This window comes from Manis javanica, chromosome 17 (genome assembly GCF_040802235.1).
Source record: "Manis javanica isolate MJ-LG chromosome 17, MJ_LKY, whole genome shotgun sequence".
NCBI lineage: Eukaryota > Metazoa > Chordata > Mammalia > Pholidota > Manidae > Manis > Manis javanica.
This window is the reverse complement of record NC_133172.1, coordinates 2,795,634-2,815,479: the sequence shown is the minus strand read 5'-3', so window position 1 is coordinate 2,815,479 and position 19,846 is coordinate 2,795,634. Positions and strand designations below refer to the sequence as shown.

The window sequence follows — 19,846 nt, the reverse complement described above, 5'->3', positions numbered from 1 at the left end:
CCTACATGGCTAGCCAATGGTTACTTCTCCAGCTTTATCCCCTACTACCTCCCTCTAGACACACTGGCTTTTTGTGCCTCAGCAGGTCAGGCACCGTTCTATCCAGGGCCTTTGCACATGCTGGCTCACCATCCAAAAGACTCCTCCTTCAGCCAGCTGTTCCCATGCCAGATGCAAGAGCTCAGAATATCAGAGTTTCCTATTTTTCAGAGAAGTAGAAATTCTAGACTTATATGTGAACTGCCCCAAATTTTAAATGCTGGGAATGGACCTGAATTTGTTTCAGAAGCACTGGTGGCAAAAGCCGAGCTCCTCAGTCCAATACAGCCCCCCAAGGGCTCACCCAACCAACTTCCCACTGCACCTCAAGCTACCTTGTGACCATGCCAGCCCTGGTTTGGGGCGTTTGCTTCAAATGGCCACTCTTCCTGAAGCCCCTTGCAACCCGGTGAGCACAGCTCCCCAGCTCTCAGCACCCCTCCGCCCTCCTTGAACCTCCCAGGCCCTGGCTTTGGTCACTGGCATGCACAGCCTAGAGGCGGCACCCCGGGCCACAGTCACCGAGTGGCGACGTCACGACTTTTATTTGTGGTGCCTGTGCTTTGTCTCGAAAATACCTTCTCCCCCTGCCCCGGACAGTGGGCGGGGAGGGGGCAGCAAAAAATAGAAGACATCCCTCCCTATTGCACACGGACCCTATATACAGGCCCCCCTGGCCCAGGCCGGCGGGGCTCTTGGCACATTCTCGGATCCCTGTTCAGGAGCGGGAGGGGTGACTGGGTGGCATCACACGTGAGGGGGAACCTCCGGGCGGCCACTCTGGTCCTGGCTTCTGGTCCTGGCACTTCCTGGTCCTCCGTTCCTTCCTGGTCCCCCCTCAGCAACATCCCCCTACCTGGCTCAGCCTCCCGCCACCTCCTGGCCCCAGATGGTCCCCCTGGGCTCCTGGGAACCCCGTACTCCCCTCCCAGTCTGGAGGTCCCAAGGGGAGATTATGGCTTCTCAGAGGCTCCCCGCGGAGCCCTGTCACTCGTGGTCACGCAGGGGAAGGGGTGCGCGTGGCAGAAGCAGCTGTATAAATACGGACGTGGGGAAGGGCCTCCGGAGTCACTTAGACAGCTTGCTGATGACACGGATCAGGGCTGCATTCTCGTCCTTGAGCCGCTGGTTGTCAGCCCGGAGGTCAGACAGGGCCTGCGAGCGGGGATGGGTCAGCTGGGCTTCCTGGGCAGGCCGAACCCACTCCCCACCTTTACCCCCTGCCCACAGCGCCCTCTACTGCTTACCTTTAGCTCCTCCTCCAGCTCGGCGGCCTTTCGCTCCAGGGCCCTGCGCTCCTGGGATAAATGGGGGAAAGTGAGGGCAAGGGACTGGGATCCTGGAGGGCCAGAGATTCAGGACAGCCGACGAGGGTGGGAGAGGTCAGGGGCGAGGTTAGATCAGTGGGGCCCTCTTCATCTAGACCCACGTGGGCCTTTAAGGCTGGGAACACATCCGTCCCCACCGCAGCTGCCTTTACTCACAAATCTCTCCAGCTCCAGAAGGGCCGGCCTCTCTGCGAAGCGTTCCTGCCTCTGATGAGCGCAGAGAAAGCACAAGGATCAGATAAACACGCGAACCGCAAAGGCCAAGAAAGGGAAACCAGCATGTAATGGAGGAGGGCAGTACAGGCTCCTGTGGGTCCCCCCACCCTGAGGGCCGCTGCTTACCATCACTGGACCCACCCCTCATTGCACAGGCCCCGTCCCCGAAGGCCCTCTGGTCCCTGCCCACCCCTCCGGAGGCCCAGCCTGGCTTGTGGCCCCTCCCCTGCTGCTCAGCCCCACCTCCCAGGGGCCCTAGTTCCACCCCTCCGGGGGCCCAGCCCGGCTTGTAGCCCCTCCCCCGCTGCTCAGCCCCACCTCCCAGGAGCCCTAGTCCCACCCCTCCGGGGGGCCCAGCCCGGCTTGTAGCCCCTCCCCCTGCTCAGCCCCACCTCCCAGGACCCTGGTCCCGCCCCCGCCGCAGCCCTGAGCCCGCGCTGCACCTGCGTGGCGCGCTCCAGCTCCACCTTGAGCTGCGCCAGCTGCAGCGTGGTCTCGGTCAGAGCCTCTCGAAGTCTCTCGTTCTCACTGCGCAGCTCCGTATACAGCTGTGGGCACCGGGAGGGGCGGGGTCAGGCCGGCCTCCCGGACCAGGCAGGGCCCTGAGAGCGACTCCAAGGGCACAGGGCATGGGGCGGGATTGCGAACCTTCCTGAAGCCTCCGTCTGGCTCTCCTGATTCTGGTTCGGGGTCCCCCAGCCTGCGGGATGAGGGGCCGACCTCGGGAGTGCTGGGGTGGAGGCGGAGTAGGGCGTCAGGGAGCACACCCCGCAACCCTCAGACCAGCCCAAACCCTCACTGCCCACCCCATACCTGGACGCTGGGCTGCGGTCGGCCGGCTCCGCCTCCTCCCCCTGCGGGCGGAGGTGGGTTCAGTCGGAGACGTAGGGGTTACCCACCCACCGCCCCAGCTCGCCCCGCCTGGGCCCCGCCCCTCACCTCTGCTGGCCCCCTCCTCTCCTTGCCGACTTTGCGGTGCTCCCTGGAGGCCTGTGGTCCCTGACCCTGCCCGTCAGGCGCCTCTGCTGGGGTAGGGGCAGGAATAAGCCCGGGCACCTGTAGAGGGACCCCCCGCTCTGCGGTGCTAGGGTCTCGGGCCTGACCCCCAGCAAGACAGACTGCAGGAGGAATCGGGTGGGCCAGGAGGCCGACCTCCCAGAGCCCAGACCTCACCTCTCTGGGCAGGGCCATCAGAGGCCTCCACCCCAGGGACTCGGGGCCTCCGGGAAGGGTCCTGTGGGAGAGGGACAGGGGTCAGAGGACAAGGGCACCTTGTACCACCCACAGCCCGGTCACCTGACCCCTCTCACCGGGCTCTGCAGGCAAGGCTTCTCTGGCGCTGGGAGCTCCCCTGCAGCCTTTTCTGCTTCCTTCAGGTCTGTCAGAGTCACACCCTGGCAGGGAAGGGGACAGTCAGGGGCCCTGGGGCTGTAGGGCCCAGTCCCTTCAGGGCTTAAGTCCTGGCCCCCAGCCCTCCTCCCTTAAAGAGTCCAGGCCGCCAGCCCACCCCCACACCTGCGTGGACCTCCGGGACTGGCGCATGAGGCGAGAGCGTGCTTTCCGCTGGGATTCAGACTCCTCATCCCGCACAGGCATCTGGTAAGACCTGGGAGTGAAGGGCCCCAGGCCTCAAGAGGGGTTCCTTCGGGCCCTGTTCCCATCCCACGGATGATGGCCTCTTAGGGGAGGTACATTCTCCCGAAGGACTTCAACTCCTAGAAGACCCTGGGACAGACTCCCCCTTGGGAGCCCTTGCCCCAAGCCCCGGGGCCTCCTGGGAAATGTAGTTTTCTCCCAGCTGGGGCGACAAGCTTCTGCCGGTCCCTGGCCTCTTCACCTCCGGCGGTCCCGAGAGTCCGCTGGGGGTGCTGCAGAGGCTACAGGGACATTTGGCTTCGCTGGGGATTCAGGCTCCGGCATCCTGGAGGGAGGAGTGCAGTTATCCAGGGGAGGAGGCCTGGAGAGCTCACACCTGTGTGAATTCACTCATTCAGCAAACATTCTACTCAAGCTCCAGTTCTGGGGCAGGCGCTGGAGGTACAGCAGTGAGCAGAAGAAACAAATTTTCTCTGCCCCACTGAGTCCAATCTGAGCAGAAAAGACCCAAAATAAATGATCATTAAAAGATTAGTACATCATCTGTCAAGAATAAAGTGCTTTGGAGAAAAACAGAGCAGGGACGGCAGACAGACATGGCTGCAGTGAGGTGGTGCGGTGGGCCTCATGGAGGTGACACTTAAACACAGACCCGAGGGAGGGGGAACACACTCTGCAGGGGTGAGGGGTGGGGCGGCTGCTAGAGAAGGCCCTGGCCCAGTGCCCTATCAGAAAGGGACTGGGCGGGGGCGGGCAGAGGCAGTGCGAGACTGAATCAGTGCGGCCTTGGAAGCATAACTGTGAGCCTTTACTTGATGCACCAGAAGGAAAACCAAGGCGAAGAGTGGGGCGAGGAGGCAGGAACCAGACCCCAGACAGCACTCGGGCTTGCTCAGCACCATGCCGACAAGGCCGAAGCCAGACCCGCCTCTACCTGCAGAGGGGCCCAGGCTCTCCATACTCACAGGGCAGAGGACTCCGGCACCTTCTGGAAGGGGGTAGGGGTGATTCTGGCAAGACGGGGCTCCCTGGCCTACAGAGACAGAAGAGGAGGGGAGGAGGGATGCCCCTCCCTACACAGGGCCTGGCCCCTGCCCCCGGCTCAGCCCCTCACCTGAGTGGAGGTCCCTTCCAGCTGGGAGGAAGAGGCCGAGCGCTGTGGCCCGATTCCAGGGGCACCCTCAACCCGCCGCCTGTCCACGGGACCCAGGGTGCCAGAGCTCCCTGTCTTCCGGAGGCCAAAGCGCCTGGAGTATGGGGCCTCTTCGGGGGGCTGGAGAAGAGAAAGATCAGAGTTATGGAGAAAGGGTTCTTTTCAGACACTTCAAGTGTTACCCTCAAAGGACCACAACAAACTACAATTCCCATTAGCCCCTGAGCAGGTGCAGCCAGAAAAGAGCCCTTCTGGAAGATTTGGGAACTGTAGTCTTCACCTTACCTTCCCTGAAAAGGGGTTTATAGGACTCAGAACACCCCACCACCCTCCAGGGCACCCAGACTCACTATGGGGCTCTGAGGGCTCAGGGATGAAGGGCAGGAGACTCCGTTGAGGGTTCTGGAATCTGCAGGGGGTGGCTCTATGGTGTAGGAAGACGGAGATGCAGAGGCCTGAGAACTAGCCCCCCCTCCCTCAGACCCAGCAGCCCAGGCCCCCAGCCCCCCTCCCTCAGACCCGGAGCCCAGGCCCTGGCTCCCCACCTGTGGGGCCTTCTTCTCCCTCATCCTCATCACAGATAGGGGGCCCCCCTGGACCCCCAGGCCGGCGCTCCTTAGACAGGTCCTGAAGAGAGATCTTCTCACGGCTGCTCAGACGACACACCGAGCTCCTGGGGGGAAGGGTGGGTGTCGGGGGCCAAGCTCTGGGGCGCTGCAGCCCGCCACCCCGTGGGCACCTGCACCTACCTGCGGTGTCTGCTGCTGGAGGGTACCTGGGGCTCCTGGCTCCTGCTCTGGGAGGCTTCCTTTTGGTTCCGCAGCTGCAAGGGGGGAGGAGGCTGGTAAGGAGGGTCCCACAGCCCCAGCACGGAGGGCCACCACGCACAGCGGAGCTGGTCTGGCTTTGAGGGTGTGATGGGGCATGAGCTCAGCTCCGGGCAGCACGGGGCTCATGGCAGGCGGCTCCCTGCAGGCGGCTGCACGGCACCTGGAAGAGGCAGTGCCCTGGGTCTCCTGTCCTCATGGCTGCCTCATTTCCCTGCCCTGGTCTTGTCCCCAGAGGGGTCTACTCCTGGGGCACCCTGCCTCAACACCCCCAGCCCTCAGCGCCAGGCACTGTGGGGCGGGCTGCCCTCCCCACGGCACTCTCAGGCCCAGCCCAGTGACATGAGCACTTCCCAGCTTGCTGTGCCCTCACGACGCGGAGCCTGTGCACGGTGGCTCCCTGCCAGGAGCGCCAGCCATCGCTGTCCCTCCTAGCAGACTCCATGTGCTGGAGGACTAACCTCCTCCAGAAAGAATTCTTAGGTGCCACCAAGCCAGGAGATGAGCACCCCAGCTGGTGCCCCTCCCTGAGAGCTGACCCTGCCTCACCCTCTCAAGGTCCCTCACACTGCTCCTCAGCCAGGCACATGAGGCCCTTAGGGCCTACTGCACCCCTCCCCAGGCACCCACCCCTGAATCTCTGCGATGCTGTTCCCTCAACCCTGGGTATACACCTGGCTCTGGGGGGCTGTCCTAAGCCCACCAAGGCAGAACCACAACTTCTCACCTCGATGTCACTGTGACCACCCCTTAAACACAGGGATCTGTCTCCAGCCACCTGCCCATCCCCAGAAGCTCCCGACAGAGGGCCTGGCCCCTAGGAGGCCTTAGGAGATGTTCCTTGGGACCTAATAGCACTGGCTGCATGCCAGGTGGGGCTCTAGAAGCCTTTGTTCAGTGACATGTATCTTCCTCATAGCTCAGCATATACTCGAGACAACAGCATGTGTGATCCTCACCAAGTCAGGGTGTGCAAGCTATCGTCTCCATGTCACAGATAAGCAACTGAGGCCCAGAGAGGTTCAGCAGCTGGCCTGAGCTCACACAGCAAAGCCACAGCAGGGCCAGGGTTCAGACAGCGAATCCACGCCGTGTACTCCACCACTCCATGTTTTCCCAGCAACAAAGCCTGTCCTGGTGCTGGCTGGGGGCCTCCCAGGAGTAACGAGGCCAAACCCACACAGAACAGACTCCCCCTCTGCACAGCAAGGCCCAGTGGGCCCCAGGCCCCACCTGTGCCAGCTAGGTCCCCAGGGTGGTGGGCACTGGGAAGTGAGGGCACCAGGAGGCCCCCTTCCCAGTCAGCTGATGGGGGTGAGGGAGACCCCGAGACTCACATCCTCCTGCTTCCGGGCCAGCTCCTCCAACAGGCTCAGCACCTCCTCATCGGCCAAGTCACAGGGACGCTGTCCCTGGGTGGGGGAGGGGAGAAGGGCCACGTGAGGCAGCAGGTGTGGGGGCCCCCCGCCCCACCGGCCCTCAGTCCCCGAGTGTCTCACCGCGTGGGTCAGTGAGTCCATGCCCCCACCGTGCTCGGCCAGCAGGCGGCAGGCATCCTCCACACCCCAGTGGGCCGCGGCATGCAGGGGGGTCCAGCCATCGCCATCCCGGAGCTCTGGGTCATAGCCAGCCTGCAGGAGCAGCCTGGGGGCCAGGGAGGCTCAGGGTCAAGAACAAAGCGAGGAATTTGGGGCCAAGGCTGATGTCAGCCGACCCAGTGTCAGTACCACCTGACAGTATTGAAACAATCCCAGGCCAGGTGGTAAAGAGCCACTGCCCTCAGCCTCTTCCCGCCAGCAACCCCCCTGCCACCATCTCTGACCCTCCCCTGGCCCAGCAGGTATCCCCTGGAACCTTGCTCCTTGTACCTGCGAGGGGTCAACTCTGTGAACTGTGGCCCCTGACTGTGGGACAGCCCCAGGGGGTGGAGGGAGGGACACCCACAGCCCCCAAGCCTATGGGGAGGAGACCCAGGAAGCGGCGGCCTGGGGACCCCAGCTGGCCTAGAGCTGTGGTTCTTGGGTGATGCGAGGCCACCCGCCGGCAGACATCTGGCAGCATCTGGAGCCACTTCTGTTCTCACAGCAGGAGTGGGCGCTAGGAGCACACAGTGGGACGGTGCCAGGGACGCTGCTAAACACCCTACGGGCAGAGGCCAGCCCCCGCCACACAGGAGGCTCGGGGCCAAAACACCACTGCTGCCGCGGGGGAGACACCCAGGAGGTAACCCCACCCAATTTGGGGAGGGCAGAGCTGGGGTCCAGGGCGATTCTGCGGTCAGCTGAGGGCAGGCACGCCTGCTCTTAGAGAACCTGAGTTAGGTTCTGTCACAGGAGAAAGAGCTACAGCGAGGTGGGCACAGACAGATGCCGTCTTTAATTAAGCAAGTCCTTTGTGGCCCTGCTGACCTTGTCACCCCCCTCCCGGGCCTGCTCTGCCCCAGCGGGGTGTTCCTCCAGGGCCCTGCCCCTGCTCTTCTGCCTGTGGGGTGATGTTCTCGGGATGCTGCAGCAGTCCATGGAACCCCAAGCCCCAGCAGTCACCCCCTCCTCACCAGGGGCTCCCTGACCGCTCTCGGAGGCCCTCCCCGTCCACGCTCGCCTTCTCCCACAGCCCCATGGATATCCTACTAGGCCAAGGGTTCACTGTGGATGACACTGACCCCTAGGGGACATCTGGCAACATCCACAGACGTGTCTGGTGGCCATAACCACAGTGGGGGCGCTGCCAGTGTCTACTGGTCAGCCAGCCTCCTACAGGATGGCCCCCCAAGAGCCATCCACCATGTCACCAGTGTGGTGGTGGAGAACCCCACTCAAAACACTACCGGCCCCCTTGGTCACCTGATTGTCTGGCCCCCTGATGAGGCTGCGCTGCAGGCAGGCCCCGCCTGTCTGTCTTGTTGCTGTGCCCCCAGCACCCAGAAGACTGCCTGGCATACAGCAGGAGCTAAGTGTTAAGTGAATGGCATCAAATCAATGTACACGCTCCTCCTCCAGCCACCTTCAGTGAGGAATGGCGCAGTGAGAGATCTGGCTGCAACCCAGACCCGTCCTAAGGGGCAGCAGTGGGACTACAGTCAACTGCAAAGCATTTCCGCTCGGTGGCAGAGAACGAAGCTGCCCACAGACACCGATGCTCCTCCCTTTAACAGCTGCCCCCGGTTTGAGGCTGGGCACACGTCGCCTGGAGAGGGTCTCCTGGTTCCCCGACAGCGAGGCTGGCCAGTGGGATGTCAGCACTAAGCGTGTGTGCTGCGTCTGGGCAGTGCATTTAAAAGGCAGGGCTGCTCGCACTCTGCCCTTGCCTCCTTCCTGCTGCTGAGATGCAGGAGCAGCGACAAAGCAGCCACCTGAGCCCCAGGGGAGGAAGCCACGAGCAGGTGCAAGCTGGGCGCCTCGCTGGCCCACCTACAGTGCCCCGCCCCCTGCCACAGGGATGGCTCTGGGAGGGCAGGCACCCCGGCAGCCCTGTGAGTATCAGACCCAGGTCTGCTGGGAACTGGGGAGGAGGGAACACTACTTCCACAGCAGGTGCAGCAGCTGGCACGTGGGCCAGGAGCTGTTAGGGGGCATCTTAAGTGCCTCGCTGGAAAACCTGCCTCAAAGGTCCACACAGAGGTGAGCGTCCTAACTCCATCTCGGGATGGAGAGATGAAGTGTAACATCACAAAGAGAGAAATAGGGATCAGAGTACGAACCGGACCTGACTGCCCAACAGAAGGCAGCAAGGCGGCCAAATAAGGAAAAGGCCAAGGTGAGGAGGACGGAAAGGGAGTGTGTACTCGACCATCTAAAACACGTGCACCGCAAAGCCTGGACTTGGAATGTGTGACATCAAGACTGACAGAACCGCAGGAGACTGGACAGATACACAGTCGGAGTGAACGTCTGACCATACCTCGTACTGTAATTGACAGAAGCAGCAGATAGAAAAAAAGCCACTAAGGATACAGAAGATTTAAATAGCATGACTACCAAGTTGATCTAATAAGCTATACAGAACACTGTATTTGGCACGTTACCTCCGAGCTTACATACACGGGGCATGAAGCAAATCTCAACAAACTCCAGAAACCTGGCATCATGGAGAACTCATTGTCTGACCACAGTGCAAGTAAGCCAGGAATGAGGAATGAAACAATGACTAGAAAATCCCACATACTTTGAAATTAAGGACACACTTCTAAATAATCCAAGGGTTGAAGAAAGATTACAAATTGAAAAACGTTTAAACCGAATGACAATAAAAAGCCTACCCATCAAGACTTGTGGATGCAGCTAACGCTGTATTTAGAGGGAAACACGCAGCCTTAGGTACATAAATCAGACAAGGATAAGAACAGACACAATCCACAGGAAGGTGTGCAACAGGGAGAAGGAACAGACTGGCCCAGCGCAAGGGGCAGGGAAGGTGGGGAGTCTAGGCCGGCCAGCTCACCTCATCACTTCGATGTAGCCCTTAGCAGCAGCCACGTGCAGGGCAGAGGCCCCCGTGCGGGGGTGCCGGGCCTCGGGCATGGCGCCCCCGTTCAGCCAGCACCTTGTGTCGTGAAGCAGCAATTCCTCCTCGGCCCGTTTGGCTGCCTCTACATCCACACCTGGGAGGACGAGAGGGGTGATGGGTGGGACTCACACCCAAGGTCCAAGCAGCACAGGCCTGCACTCTGGCCTAGGTCTCTCCACCTGCGTGCTCCTCTGGGGCTCAGGGGACCCGGACTGGCTCAGTGACTTCCCAGCCATGCTCCATGCGGCCCTGAGTCCCACTAAGGGTCTCAGGTCACTGCTGGGAGCTGGGGGAATGCAAATTATGGGACCTTTCCCATTCCAACCAAAGCATCACCTTTATCATTATTTTTAAGTGTGACACCTGTTTGCTGAGCAAATCCAGCCTTTGGCCTAATCTTCCAGTGGCCACCAATTCAGCCTTAGCCCAGCATCCTCATGCCTTTATCAGCAATTATCACTTTTATCACACACGAGTGGGATAAACCGAGAAAAAGCCACCACGTGTCCAGGTCACTGGGACAACAGCTTCTTGCCTCCCGGGGGCTGAGTCCTGTGCCGCCACCTGGGACAAGCTGGAGAGGGGCGAGCATGCTTCCTCACTGGTCCCTCATCGTATCCCAGTGGTGTCATGGAAAGCTGCCCTGCATTTACGGAAATGAAGGGCAAGTTCTGACTTCAAGCTGATTCTGGATCAAAACAGGCACCCTTATTGTGACGAATATTATCTGTTAACTGTCGCTGAGAATCTGTATTCTGTTTGTTAAAACTTAGTGAGACAAGTTCAAATGGTTCTTTTCTAGGGGAATGTTCAACGTTTCTCCTGGAAAGTTTATGGCCATCTGTTATTTATCAGTTGTAAGATTTCTCTCATCAACCGACAGTGCTGCATGGAACTCAGCTGTCCCGTCCGACAGCCATCAGCCACACACAGCCACAGCGCACGTGAACCACCGCGCGTCCCAACCGAGAGGAGGCATGAAAACACACACCAGATTTCCAAGTATGAAAAAAAAACGAGTATGCAGCAGCTCATTGTCTCTATGTTGACAATGAACATTATAATAATGTTTTGCACGTACCGAGTTAACTATATTACTAAGATTAATTTCACTTGTTTCTTTTTACTTTTTGAAAGCACCTGATTTTCGCTTACCCTTAGGGCTCACACTGGCTTTCCTCGGGACAGCACTGGCTAAGCCCCCATGTGCCACCGCAGCATAAAGAACATGAAAATACAACACAGGAAACGAAGGCCCTGCACCCTCACCCAGCTGCCCCAGCTGCCCCAGCTGCCCCAGCTGCCCACTGCCCCGAGGTAGCCACCATCACTGCTCTGCTTTACTGAGCATGGATCTCAGGATACAGCTACTAAGACAGTGTAAACTTCCGCCCGAAGGCTATACGTGGACCCGAGTGCCACCCCCACCACGGACCAAAGCCGTCCATGCCTGACACCTCAGTGGCACCTGGGCTCCATGGCACCACTTCTGGACCCTTCCCGAGGGCCCAGGCGGGGCTGAAGAGGCCTCAAGGTGCCAGGGCTTCAGGCCCTGCCCTCTCCCCCACTCCCACAGCAGGCATCACCCACATTCTGTCTTGTTACAGGCACATGGGCCCATCTGAGGGCAGGGAAGGGCAGGACTTGCTGACCTTTACTCAGCAACGATGGTCAGTAAGCATTCCTCCGCACATTCGCATGCATCCTCCTGAACTCGTGTTTGGCTAAGAGTCACCTGTTTGTTGACAGGGCTCTTGACTGGGGTCTGGCAGCCACGGCCTGTTGGCTGCAGACCACCCATTTGCGTTTTTTACTTTTTTTGTTGTGGGTGTAGTAAAATGAAGAGAATGGAAAATTTACCAATTTCGCTATTTTGAAGCGTAGAGTTCAGCAGCATTTAAGACATCCACAATGGGCAACCACTAACCCTACCCATCTTGTTTTCCTCACCCCAGACAGAAACCACACACCCGTCATGCAGCTCGCACCTGCCCCCGAGCCCACCCCCCATTGCTATGGATTCGCCCACTCTGGAAGGCCACCTGTTTGTAAATAAAGTTCCAGGGGAGCACAGACACACCCACTTCTTTCCAACCTGCCCCTGGCTGTCTCCCCAACACCAGCAGGGTGCTGGCAACACGGCAGCGGGCCCCACAGAACCTCAAATGTTTACTGAGGGAGCTTCCTTTTAGAGAAGGCTTGCCAACCCCTTAGATCACCTACAGATTATTGATTGTCTGTTCCCCAGCCCCCCAGGGCTCTTGTGCTGGCAGGGGCTCTCTCGGGGGGCCTAGATACGGGCCCGCTGGGGCTCGGGGAGCTCAGTCTTCAGCTGTAACCCGTGTCCAGCTGTGTCCCAAGGTGGGTGTGACTGCCAAGGCTCCCGCCAGCCAGCACCAGGAGTGGGACTCCCAGCCTTGCCAGCATGGGGACAGCCCACGGCCCCAGAGAGGAGCCCCCCTCTCCCGTCTGTCCTGGGTGCTTGGATTCCACGTCACATCGCTTCGAGTGTTTCAGAAACACTCCAAGTTTCCTTCCTGCCCAGTTGCGGGTGTCCCCGTGGGACGGACTACAGCCCTTCCGTGTCAAGCGGCCGGAGGGTCTTATCCACACTGGACATGGGGCTGGGACTGCACCTGAGGCTGCCCCGCAGCTGGGCTGGGGAACAGCACCTGCAGAACAGTGGCGTGACCTTGCCAGTAGTCGGCACCCAGTCTCCCCTCTTACAGCATCTGCACTCTCCCCACCCCCCTTCACCCACAAAGCTCCCCTGGGACCGAGCCCTCAGCCTGTCCCCATGGGTGGCCACAGCACTAGGCCTGACTGTCCCCCCTGCTACAGTGACTGGGCTCAGAGGCTGGCTTGTGACTAAGGTGGCCCAAGAAGCAAGTGTCTGGGACTACCAAGGACGTCTGCCTCCAGCTGAGAGGGAATCGCCTGCACTGTTGGGAGCCTGCCTGGGAATGAAGTGAACACAGGGTTCAGCAGAGAGACAGAAGGTGTTTTTCACTTTGTGTCCCTGGATCAAACTCTGCCTGAAGCCCACATAACTCCTGGACTTCAGTTATACTGCCCATAAATTTTCTTTTTTTTTAATTATGGTAAAATACACATAAAAGTTACATCCTGTTTTTAAGTGTGCAGTTCAGCACTGTTAAGTACATTCACCCTGCTATGCAGCCACCACGACCATCCATCTCTGGAACTCTTCATCTTACAAAACTGAAACTCTCCCCATTGAACCCTAACTCCCCACCCCCACCTCCCTCAGGCCCTGGCAGCAACCATTCTACTTTGTCTCTCTGCGTTTGACTAACCTAGGGACCACATATAAATGGAATCAGTGTTTGTATTTTTTGTGCCTAACTTATTTCACTCAGCGTAACATCCTTAAGGTTCATCCATGTCACAGCAGGTGTTAGACTTTCCTTCCTTTTTTAAGGTAGAATAACATTCCATTGTGTGCACATACCACATATATTCATTCACCTGTCGACAGACATGGGTCTTCCAGCTTTCTGCTACTAGGAATAGTGCAGCTATGAACCTGGGACATTAACAGTCACTGGCCGAAGCTGGGCTGCAATGGGTCGTGCCTAAGTGAGCCCCTGAGCCGAGAGAACCAGAGACCTCCTGGCTGGACAAGAGGTGTGGCCCAGTAGCTGTCTGAACGGGTTCAATCCTCAGCGAACAGCAGACCCAGCAGAGGGAAACAGTGAAGAGAAGAAGTGGGGCTCAAGAAGAAGTGGGGGCCCAGGGCTCAGCAGTGTCTACACTGCTCACCGTGCCTCCCTGCCTGGCATCTCCAGGCTCAGCACCTCCGCAGCCCGTGCTGTTTCTCTCCTGGCCCTGCTGGGAGCAGCTACCGGGCTACAGCACAGCCGGCACCTGCCTGGACACCTGACACCCTTGGGGTGCTCCACTTTTCAGGTGTGTGCCCCTCGCGGGGCGGAAGCCACTGCCCTACTTGCCGCTGGAAGGCAGCCTACAAACTAGGTCCTGCGATCACACCGTGGGGAGGCACCCCACCAACGCGTTCGCACGCAAGCCAGCGTCATGAGCTGGTGGAAAAGGTCTTTCAGGTGGGGCCACAGGCCTCCGACCTGAAGCCAACGCCCAACCTCCTCCTCACCCCACAGAAGGGGAACCCCGGCCCCTTTGGGAAGCTGACATGAGCTGTGGGCAATGCCTGAGGAACACAGGGGTCCCTTGGTGGCCCCTCTCAGGCCCCTGGTGTCCAAGGAATCCAGGCGGACCTGCCACGGCAGCTGCAAACAGCCCTGAGGACTGCTTTTTAGTAACAAAGGGAGGAAGATGCCTGCACGGTACAGCCACCTGGCTGACACTCCCCATCCAAGTTCAAGGCTAAAAGCACCAGCGACGGGGCGGACAGACAGCACCTGTCTCCCAGAGGGACGCACTGAGAAGTTTCTGCCAGGAGGTGAACGGAGTCTCATTGAGAAGACACACCCAGGGCCACGCTGAGCAGGGCTCCATGTAAAACAGGCTGGAGGGGGGAGGGTAAGGGCTGGTCCCGAGAGGACCCAGCGCGGGGCAGCGGTGGGCAGGTCCCGGACCAGAGGAGAGGCTACACCGCACCGTGGGTGGGCTTGGCGTCGAGTCGATGTCCCCATGCTGACAGGACAGTAACAATGTCACAACCACAGATGCGGGACAGTGTCCTTGCCCGAGGAGATATATCTGCAGTCTCCAACTGGTTCAGGGAAGCCCAGTGAGGGAGGGAAAGAAGAAGGAGGCAAGAAAAGGAAGCGGGGGAGGGAGGTGTATTTAAATAAGGGGGTGGGGAGGAGGGGCGCCCAGGGCACACGACCGGCCCAGCCCAGACATTTAAACCTGAGGGATCTGCTCTGCAGGATTCCATTTAGACCCACTGTCTAGAACTGGTAACTCCAAACACAGAAAGCCGACAGCGGTTTCCTAGGGCCGAGGTGCCGGGGTGAGGGCCTGGGGTGCAGGGTTTCCTTGGTGGTGGTCAGAACCATCTAAGATCGATGTGTCGTGGGTGGGTGCACACTGACCCACAGGACCGCACACTTTCAAAGGGCGAGCCCCGGGGACGGCCCTGCGGCTCCATTGAGTGGCTAATGCCACCAGTGCCCCGCACCACTGTGCCAGCCTGCCTCTAAGCCTGACCCCTTCCAAAGTAACCAGGCGGAGGAGAGGCGGCAGAAGCCCCCTGGCCTGCCAAAGCAGGGTGCCACCCCAGGTGCCCACGTCTTCGCGTGCGGCCAGCGCCCCTGTGCCCCTCTCAGAGCACCCAGCCAGCTGGCAGGACTCTGCTCGTCCCCGGCTCCCCATGCCTGCTGCCTCCAAGAGCCTGGCAGCACACCCCAGGCACAGTGCTGGTGTCACCCTCGCTCATCAAGTAAGCCAGTCCCCACACAGCTGGATGCAAACCCAGAGTGAGACTCCAGGAGCCACGCTGGTGACCCAGGGCTGCGGGGGCCCCAGGGCATCGCACACCCCAAGACCTGGGAAAGCTGTTCATCACCACCCAACCAACATGCCCCGGGTCCTCTGTCAGTCTGGTACAGCCTTCCCTGCACACCCCACAAACAACTGGGCCTAGAAAGCTATTTGGGGGCAGGGGAGGTGGCCACAAGCCCTTCTGAGAACCTGCTAGAAGGAACACACGCTCTCCAGAGAAAAGCAAACATGGCCAGACAACTTTGTGGGCCTGACCACCCAGTAAGGACCCCTGGGCTCAGTCCCAGGGAGGCCTGCACGCCTCCTCCGGCTCAGGGGGCACTCCTGGAGGCCGTGCGCTCAGAGTCCTGCAGTCCCACCCGACAGGCCTGGGACAAGCGCCCTCACCTCCACGCCCAGGTAATCACAGAAGGTGGCCACTGAGCTCGTCTGTGCCCAGCGGTATAGCACGAACGCTCCACAGGCCACTCACATCCCCAGGAGCCGCAGGGTAGGTGCTGACACCTCCAGCTCACAGGCAAGGAGGCAGGCCCAGAGTGCCAGCAGCCTAGGAAATGGGGGGCCTCTGGCCCCAGCAGTCTGACCCCCAGGCTCTGGGGCTGGGGGCAACAGGGAGGAGCAGCACCAGAGGCCCACCTCGGCGGGCGATCTCCGCCTTCAGCAGCCCCTCCATGGTGTCCGACTCAGCCAGGTCCAGGGGCAGGTCCCCATCACTGTTGACAGCGGCAATGTTGGCCCCATGGCTCAGGAGGTACCTGGGGGCAGGGGGAGGTCAGAGCTGAGGATTCCAAGCCCCCGCCCCCTGTGGGGTCCTGCCCACCTTCCCCGTCTCACCTGGCAATGTCCAGGTAGCCACAGGAGGCGGCCACGTGCAGAGGCGTCCAGCCCTCATTGTCCGCCTGGTTCACTGTGGCCCCCTGCTCCAGCAGGAAGCGCACCACCTCCAGGTTCTCATCGATGCAGGCCTGGGAGGAAGGGGTCAGGCTGTCAGGCCGCACCTCCTGCGGAAGAGGCAGACCTCCCAGTGGGGACCCGCCAGGCACCAGCCCTGCCCCTGTGGGACCGGCTGTTTAAGACACCCCAGCTGCCCAGCCCTACAGAGACCAGGAGAGGACTCCCAGCACTCTGCAAGGAGGAGGCAGAGAGAAGGGGCTTCTCTCCAGCCTCGGAATCCTTCATGCTGCTCAGTCAGGCAGGACGCACCCCACCACCAACAGGAGGGCCTCCAGTGGTGAGCCAGAGGCCCACCCTCCTCCTCCAGACCCAGCTGACGCTCTCCAGGAATTGACCGTGGTCCTGCCCGGCACCCTGAGGGGCAATGAAGGCTGTGCAGAGCCTGGCAAAGCCAGCAGGGACCTGAGCAGGACTCGTACTGCGAAGACACAGCCGTGTCAGCACGCACTGGGAACCTGGGGCCCGCGGAGGCACAGCTGCCGGGCACTAAGGGCCCGCTGTGCACAGAGCACAGGGCCGAGGGGCTCCAAGGGCCGACTTCACCAGTCCACCTGCAGTCAGGGCTCTGCTTTACAGGGGAAGAACCAACCTGGGGGAGACAAAGCCCCCTACCGAGTGGGCACAGCAAGTGGGGGCCAAAGGACAGGCAGGCCGAGGCACATGCAAACCCCAGGCGGGCGCCCTGGGCCAGGAGCAGGGTCTGGGCGTGGGAGGGGCTGGACTCCCAGCCCTCCGTGCACTAACACCCCAGCTCCTCACCTCTCCCAAGCTGCCCATCAGGGGGAGGGAGAGGGAGCCACAAGGGCCAGGAGCATGAAGTCATGGAAACTCGGGCCGCAAAGGGGGGCCGCATGGGCCCTGGGAACTGGATGAACTCCGCGTGTATTTCCACCGGTTGCCATGGCAGTGGGGGAGGGGGGCGCAGAGGAGATGGGCCTTTCCCTTTCAAGGACCTGGCCGCGCAGGCATCCATGAGAAAGGCGCCCGAGGCCTGGGCACCAGGGATCCAAGAATCCAGGCCCCCAGTGCCTCCTTCCTCGCAGCCAGGAGCCCAGGCCCCCCACCCTCTGTTCAGGCCTGAGAATCCTGCCTCCCAGCCCCTGTCACTCCGCTATCAGTAATTCACAAGGCAATCTGGGGGAGGAGGACCCCCATGAGGGGCTGACAAACCCACCTGGGGCAAACACTGAATTCTGAGACCTCCTAGGGCCAGAGCTGGGTCAGGAGGCTGATGCCTAGGGACCCCCTCGAGAGAGGATTCAGAATGGAAATCAGCCCCAGAACCCACCCAGGTGGGGTGACCAGCTGTCCCGGTTTGCCTGGGACAGAGGCTTCCTGGGACCTGCAGTGCTAAAAGCAGGCCAGCCTCAGGTGAACCACCGTCAGTCGGCCACCCCACCCCCACACGGGACCCAGACGCCAGCTTCCTCCCTTGCTGACTGTGTGACCCGAGGTGGGAGCTTCCCTCCTCTGAACCTCTGATGCCCTCATCCTTCAGGCCTCCCGTGAAGCCCTGGAGTTTATCAAGTGCTTGCCCGTAGTGGGACCAAGATCCCATGGGAAAACGCAGCCTGGCAGGGGTCCAGGCCAAGGGGGATGCTGGAGGAGGAGGCCTGGCGTGAGGAGCAGGGCAGGAAGCCCTTAAGGAAGGTCCAGGGGCATGGACACTGGCAGAGGAAGGGGTACACTGCAGCCTGAGGCCCCTCTCCTGGCCTCGCCAAGGACTCAGAACCTTCAAGGCCCGAGGGAAGCAGGACCGTCCTCTGGATGGAAGACAGTGTCCCCTATAGGACTGGGGACTCTGCAGGTGACCTGCCAGAGAGGGGATGGCTAGAGGCCCCATTTTACAGCTAAGGAAACTGAGGCAAAGAAAAAAAGACACTAGCTAGGTCACAAAGCTGAGAAGTTCAGAACTTAGGGCTAATTCTGTTTTTCCTGAACCACTCCTTCCTGGGAACCTGACAAGTGGGCCCTTCAAGCTTTCCTGCCCTGGCTCCACCGATAACCAAACTCTAGGGGTCTGGCAGGAAGGAGAGGGCTAAGGATGGGCAGATATCAGGAAACCTGGAGGGAGACGGCCTCAGGGGTGGGGAGGGGATGGAGGCCCTTCAGTGGCCAGTCCTGTTCCTGGTGGTCCCACTGTGTGTGTGTTGAGGGGGGAGTGAAGAAAAGCACCCAGAAGCAGGGAAACCCAGAGCACAGGGTGCCCACGGTTCTGGGACACAGGAACACTGCAGGCAGCAGGCAGCAAGCCTTGGAAGGCACAGGGGCCAGGTTATGGACGGGGAGGACCAAGGGTTCTAGAAACTTTAGGAAGGCGGCACAACAGGGGACTAGGAGAGATGGCACAGTGTACAAGACAACGAAGCTGCCCAAATGAGAGGAGTAAGAAATGACCCAAATCCACGGAGGAGGAGGCCTCCTGGCAGGGAAAGCGGGATGACCAGAGGACAGAGAAGTGGCCCAAGGCCAGGAAGAGGGGGGTGCCCTGAAGTTCCCCCACAAAAGGGTGATGATGCAAAACCATCCCAGGAAGAGGAGAGGAAAAGAGGAGGTGCTGAGAGAAGGCAAAACATTTCTGAGAGAAGACCTACAGTGGGAGGTGAGAGGTGGCACAGGACCCAGAGGGTAAAGAGGGAACCAGCCGGATTAGGAGGGCATGGGAGGAGGTCGGGGAGAGGACCCCTAAAGAGAGGACCCAGACAAGGAAACAAGGCTGTCCGATGCCTAGAAGAAAGTTGCTCATCGAAGAGGAGCTTTAGACAGCAACAGATGGCTGTCTGAGTAAGGCTGAGAAGTGGGGAGAGGGAACCTGCCAGCAGGGGCACAGGAGGACCAGGGCCTAGCCAAAGAGGGCGCCCGGGCGGGAGGCCAGGGGAGGAAGCAGCCAGGCCTGGAAAGGGGTCCCTGCCTGGAAAGGGGAAACTGTGTTTGTTGGGGGCGGGGGTCACAAGTGTGTGGCACGGCCTCAGGAAAAGGTGGCGGCATTACACGGCAGAGTAGAGGTGGCACCAGGGCAGGTGGCACAGAGACTAGTAAAGGGCACTTAGGGTCGGGAGAGGGCAGCGTGAAGTAACAATAATCAGGACCAGTGAGATGAACCGGACTGAGGCCCTCAGCAACGGCTCGAGTCCAGGGAGGGGCAGCCTAAGCGGCTCAGGACTGGTGGGGATGCGCAGGGGGCTCGGAGAGGGGTCAGCACCGGACGGCAAGCACGGTGCAGACAGAGCCCCGACGGTGACTCAGGGCTGCGGGGAGGATGCTCGCGGTGGCGCAGACCAGGGCGGGTCGGTCCCAGGGACGCTGACCTGGTGCAGGGCGCTGATGCCGTCGGCGTTGGTGGAGTCGAGCACCGCACGGGCGGGCGGCGGGGCAGCGGGGTCGGGGTCGGCGCCGGGGCCAGGATCCGCTGCTCGCAGCATCAGGCGCGCCTCATCCAGGTCGCCGCCCGCGCAAGCCGCCAAAAACTCGGCGGCGCGCTCGAAGCGCACGGTGCGGGCGCGCCGCTCCCTCGGGCCCGGCTCGGCGCCCGCCCGCGCCCCCCACTGTCGCAGCTGCTCCCGCCGCCGCTCACGCGCCGCCGCCGCGGCCACCCCCGGGCTCGCCCCCGAGCCGTCCTCGCCCGACATCGCGCCGCCCGCCACCCGGGAGGTAGCGAGCGAGCGAGGGCCGAGCACCGTACCACCGCCGCCGCCGCCCGCCCGGGCCACCGGGAACTGCCGCTGGCCCCAAGCCGCCGGAGGATCGCAGCCCCGCCCGGCGCGCGACGTCACCACGCC

General features: G+C 60.8%; 1 protein-coding gene across 4 annotated transcripts; it reads right to left on the bottom strand.

Moving 5' to 3' along the window:
* Positions 1 to 552: 552 nt before the first annotated feature.
* On the bottom strand, positions 553 to 19,830 carry PPP1R12C (protein phosphatase 1 regulatory subunit 12C). 4 transcript variants are annotated; one of them, XM_017659127.3, is made up of 22 exons: positions 19,376 to 19,830; positions 15,948 to 16,078; positions 15,750 to 15,868; positions 9,600 to 9,759; positions 6,659 to 6,803; positions 6,497 to 6,571; positions 5,082 to 5,155; positions 4,878 to 5,005; positions 4,683 to 4,756; positions 4,294 to 4,452; positions 4,145 to 4,212; positions 3,421 to 3,555; positions 3,099 to 3,189; positions 2,894 to 2,977; positions 2,757 to 2,817; positions 2,523 to 2,608; positions 2,397 to 2,437; positions 2,232 to 2,283; positions 2,027 to 2,131; positions 1,524 to 1,574; positions 1,287 to 1,337; positions 553 to 1,194 (listed from the first exon to the last, which is right to left on the bottom strand). In XM_017659127.3, the coding sequence occupies exons 1-22, from the start codon at positions 19,694 to 19,696 to the stop codon at positions 1,108 to 1,110; spliced, it is 2,298 nt and encodes a 765-aa protein (XP_017514616.2). In that variant the 5' UTR covers positions 19,697 to 19,830; the 3' UTR covers positions 553 to 1,107. The 4 variants fall into 4 exon arrangements, with proteins under 4 accessions (XP_017514616.2, XP_036881654.2, XP_036881655.2 ...); XM_037025759.2 differs by having other exon boundaries at positions 2,232 to 2,313; positions 19,376 to 19,826; XM_037025760.2 differs by having other exon boundaries at positions 2,232 to 2,313; positions 2,523 to 2,605; positions 19,376 to 19,826.
* Positions 19,831 to 19,846: the final 16 nt, after the last annotated feature.

Bases quoted from the DNA above. Each gene is read 5' to 3' on its own strand.
- PPP1R12C (XM_037025759.2), bottom strand. From the start codon at position 19,696: ATGTCGGGCGAGGACGGCTCGGGGGCGAGCCCGGGGGTGGCCGCGGCG. The intron at 9,760-15,749 runs GTGGGCCTCTGG...TCGTCCTCCCAG, and splicing joins GGCGGAGATCGCCCGCCGAG to GTGTGGATGTAGAGGCAGCC. The intron at 3,190-3,420 runs GTGAAGAGGCCA...CTTCACTCCCAG, and splicing joins GACTCTCGGGACCGCCGGAG to GTCTTACCAGATGCCTGTGC.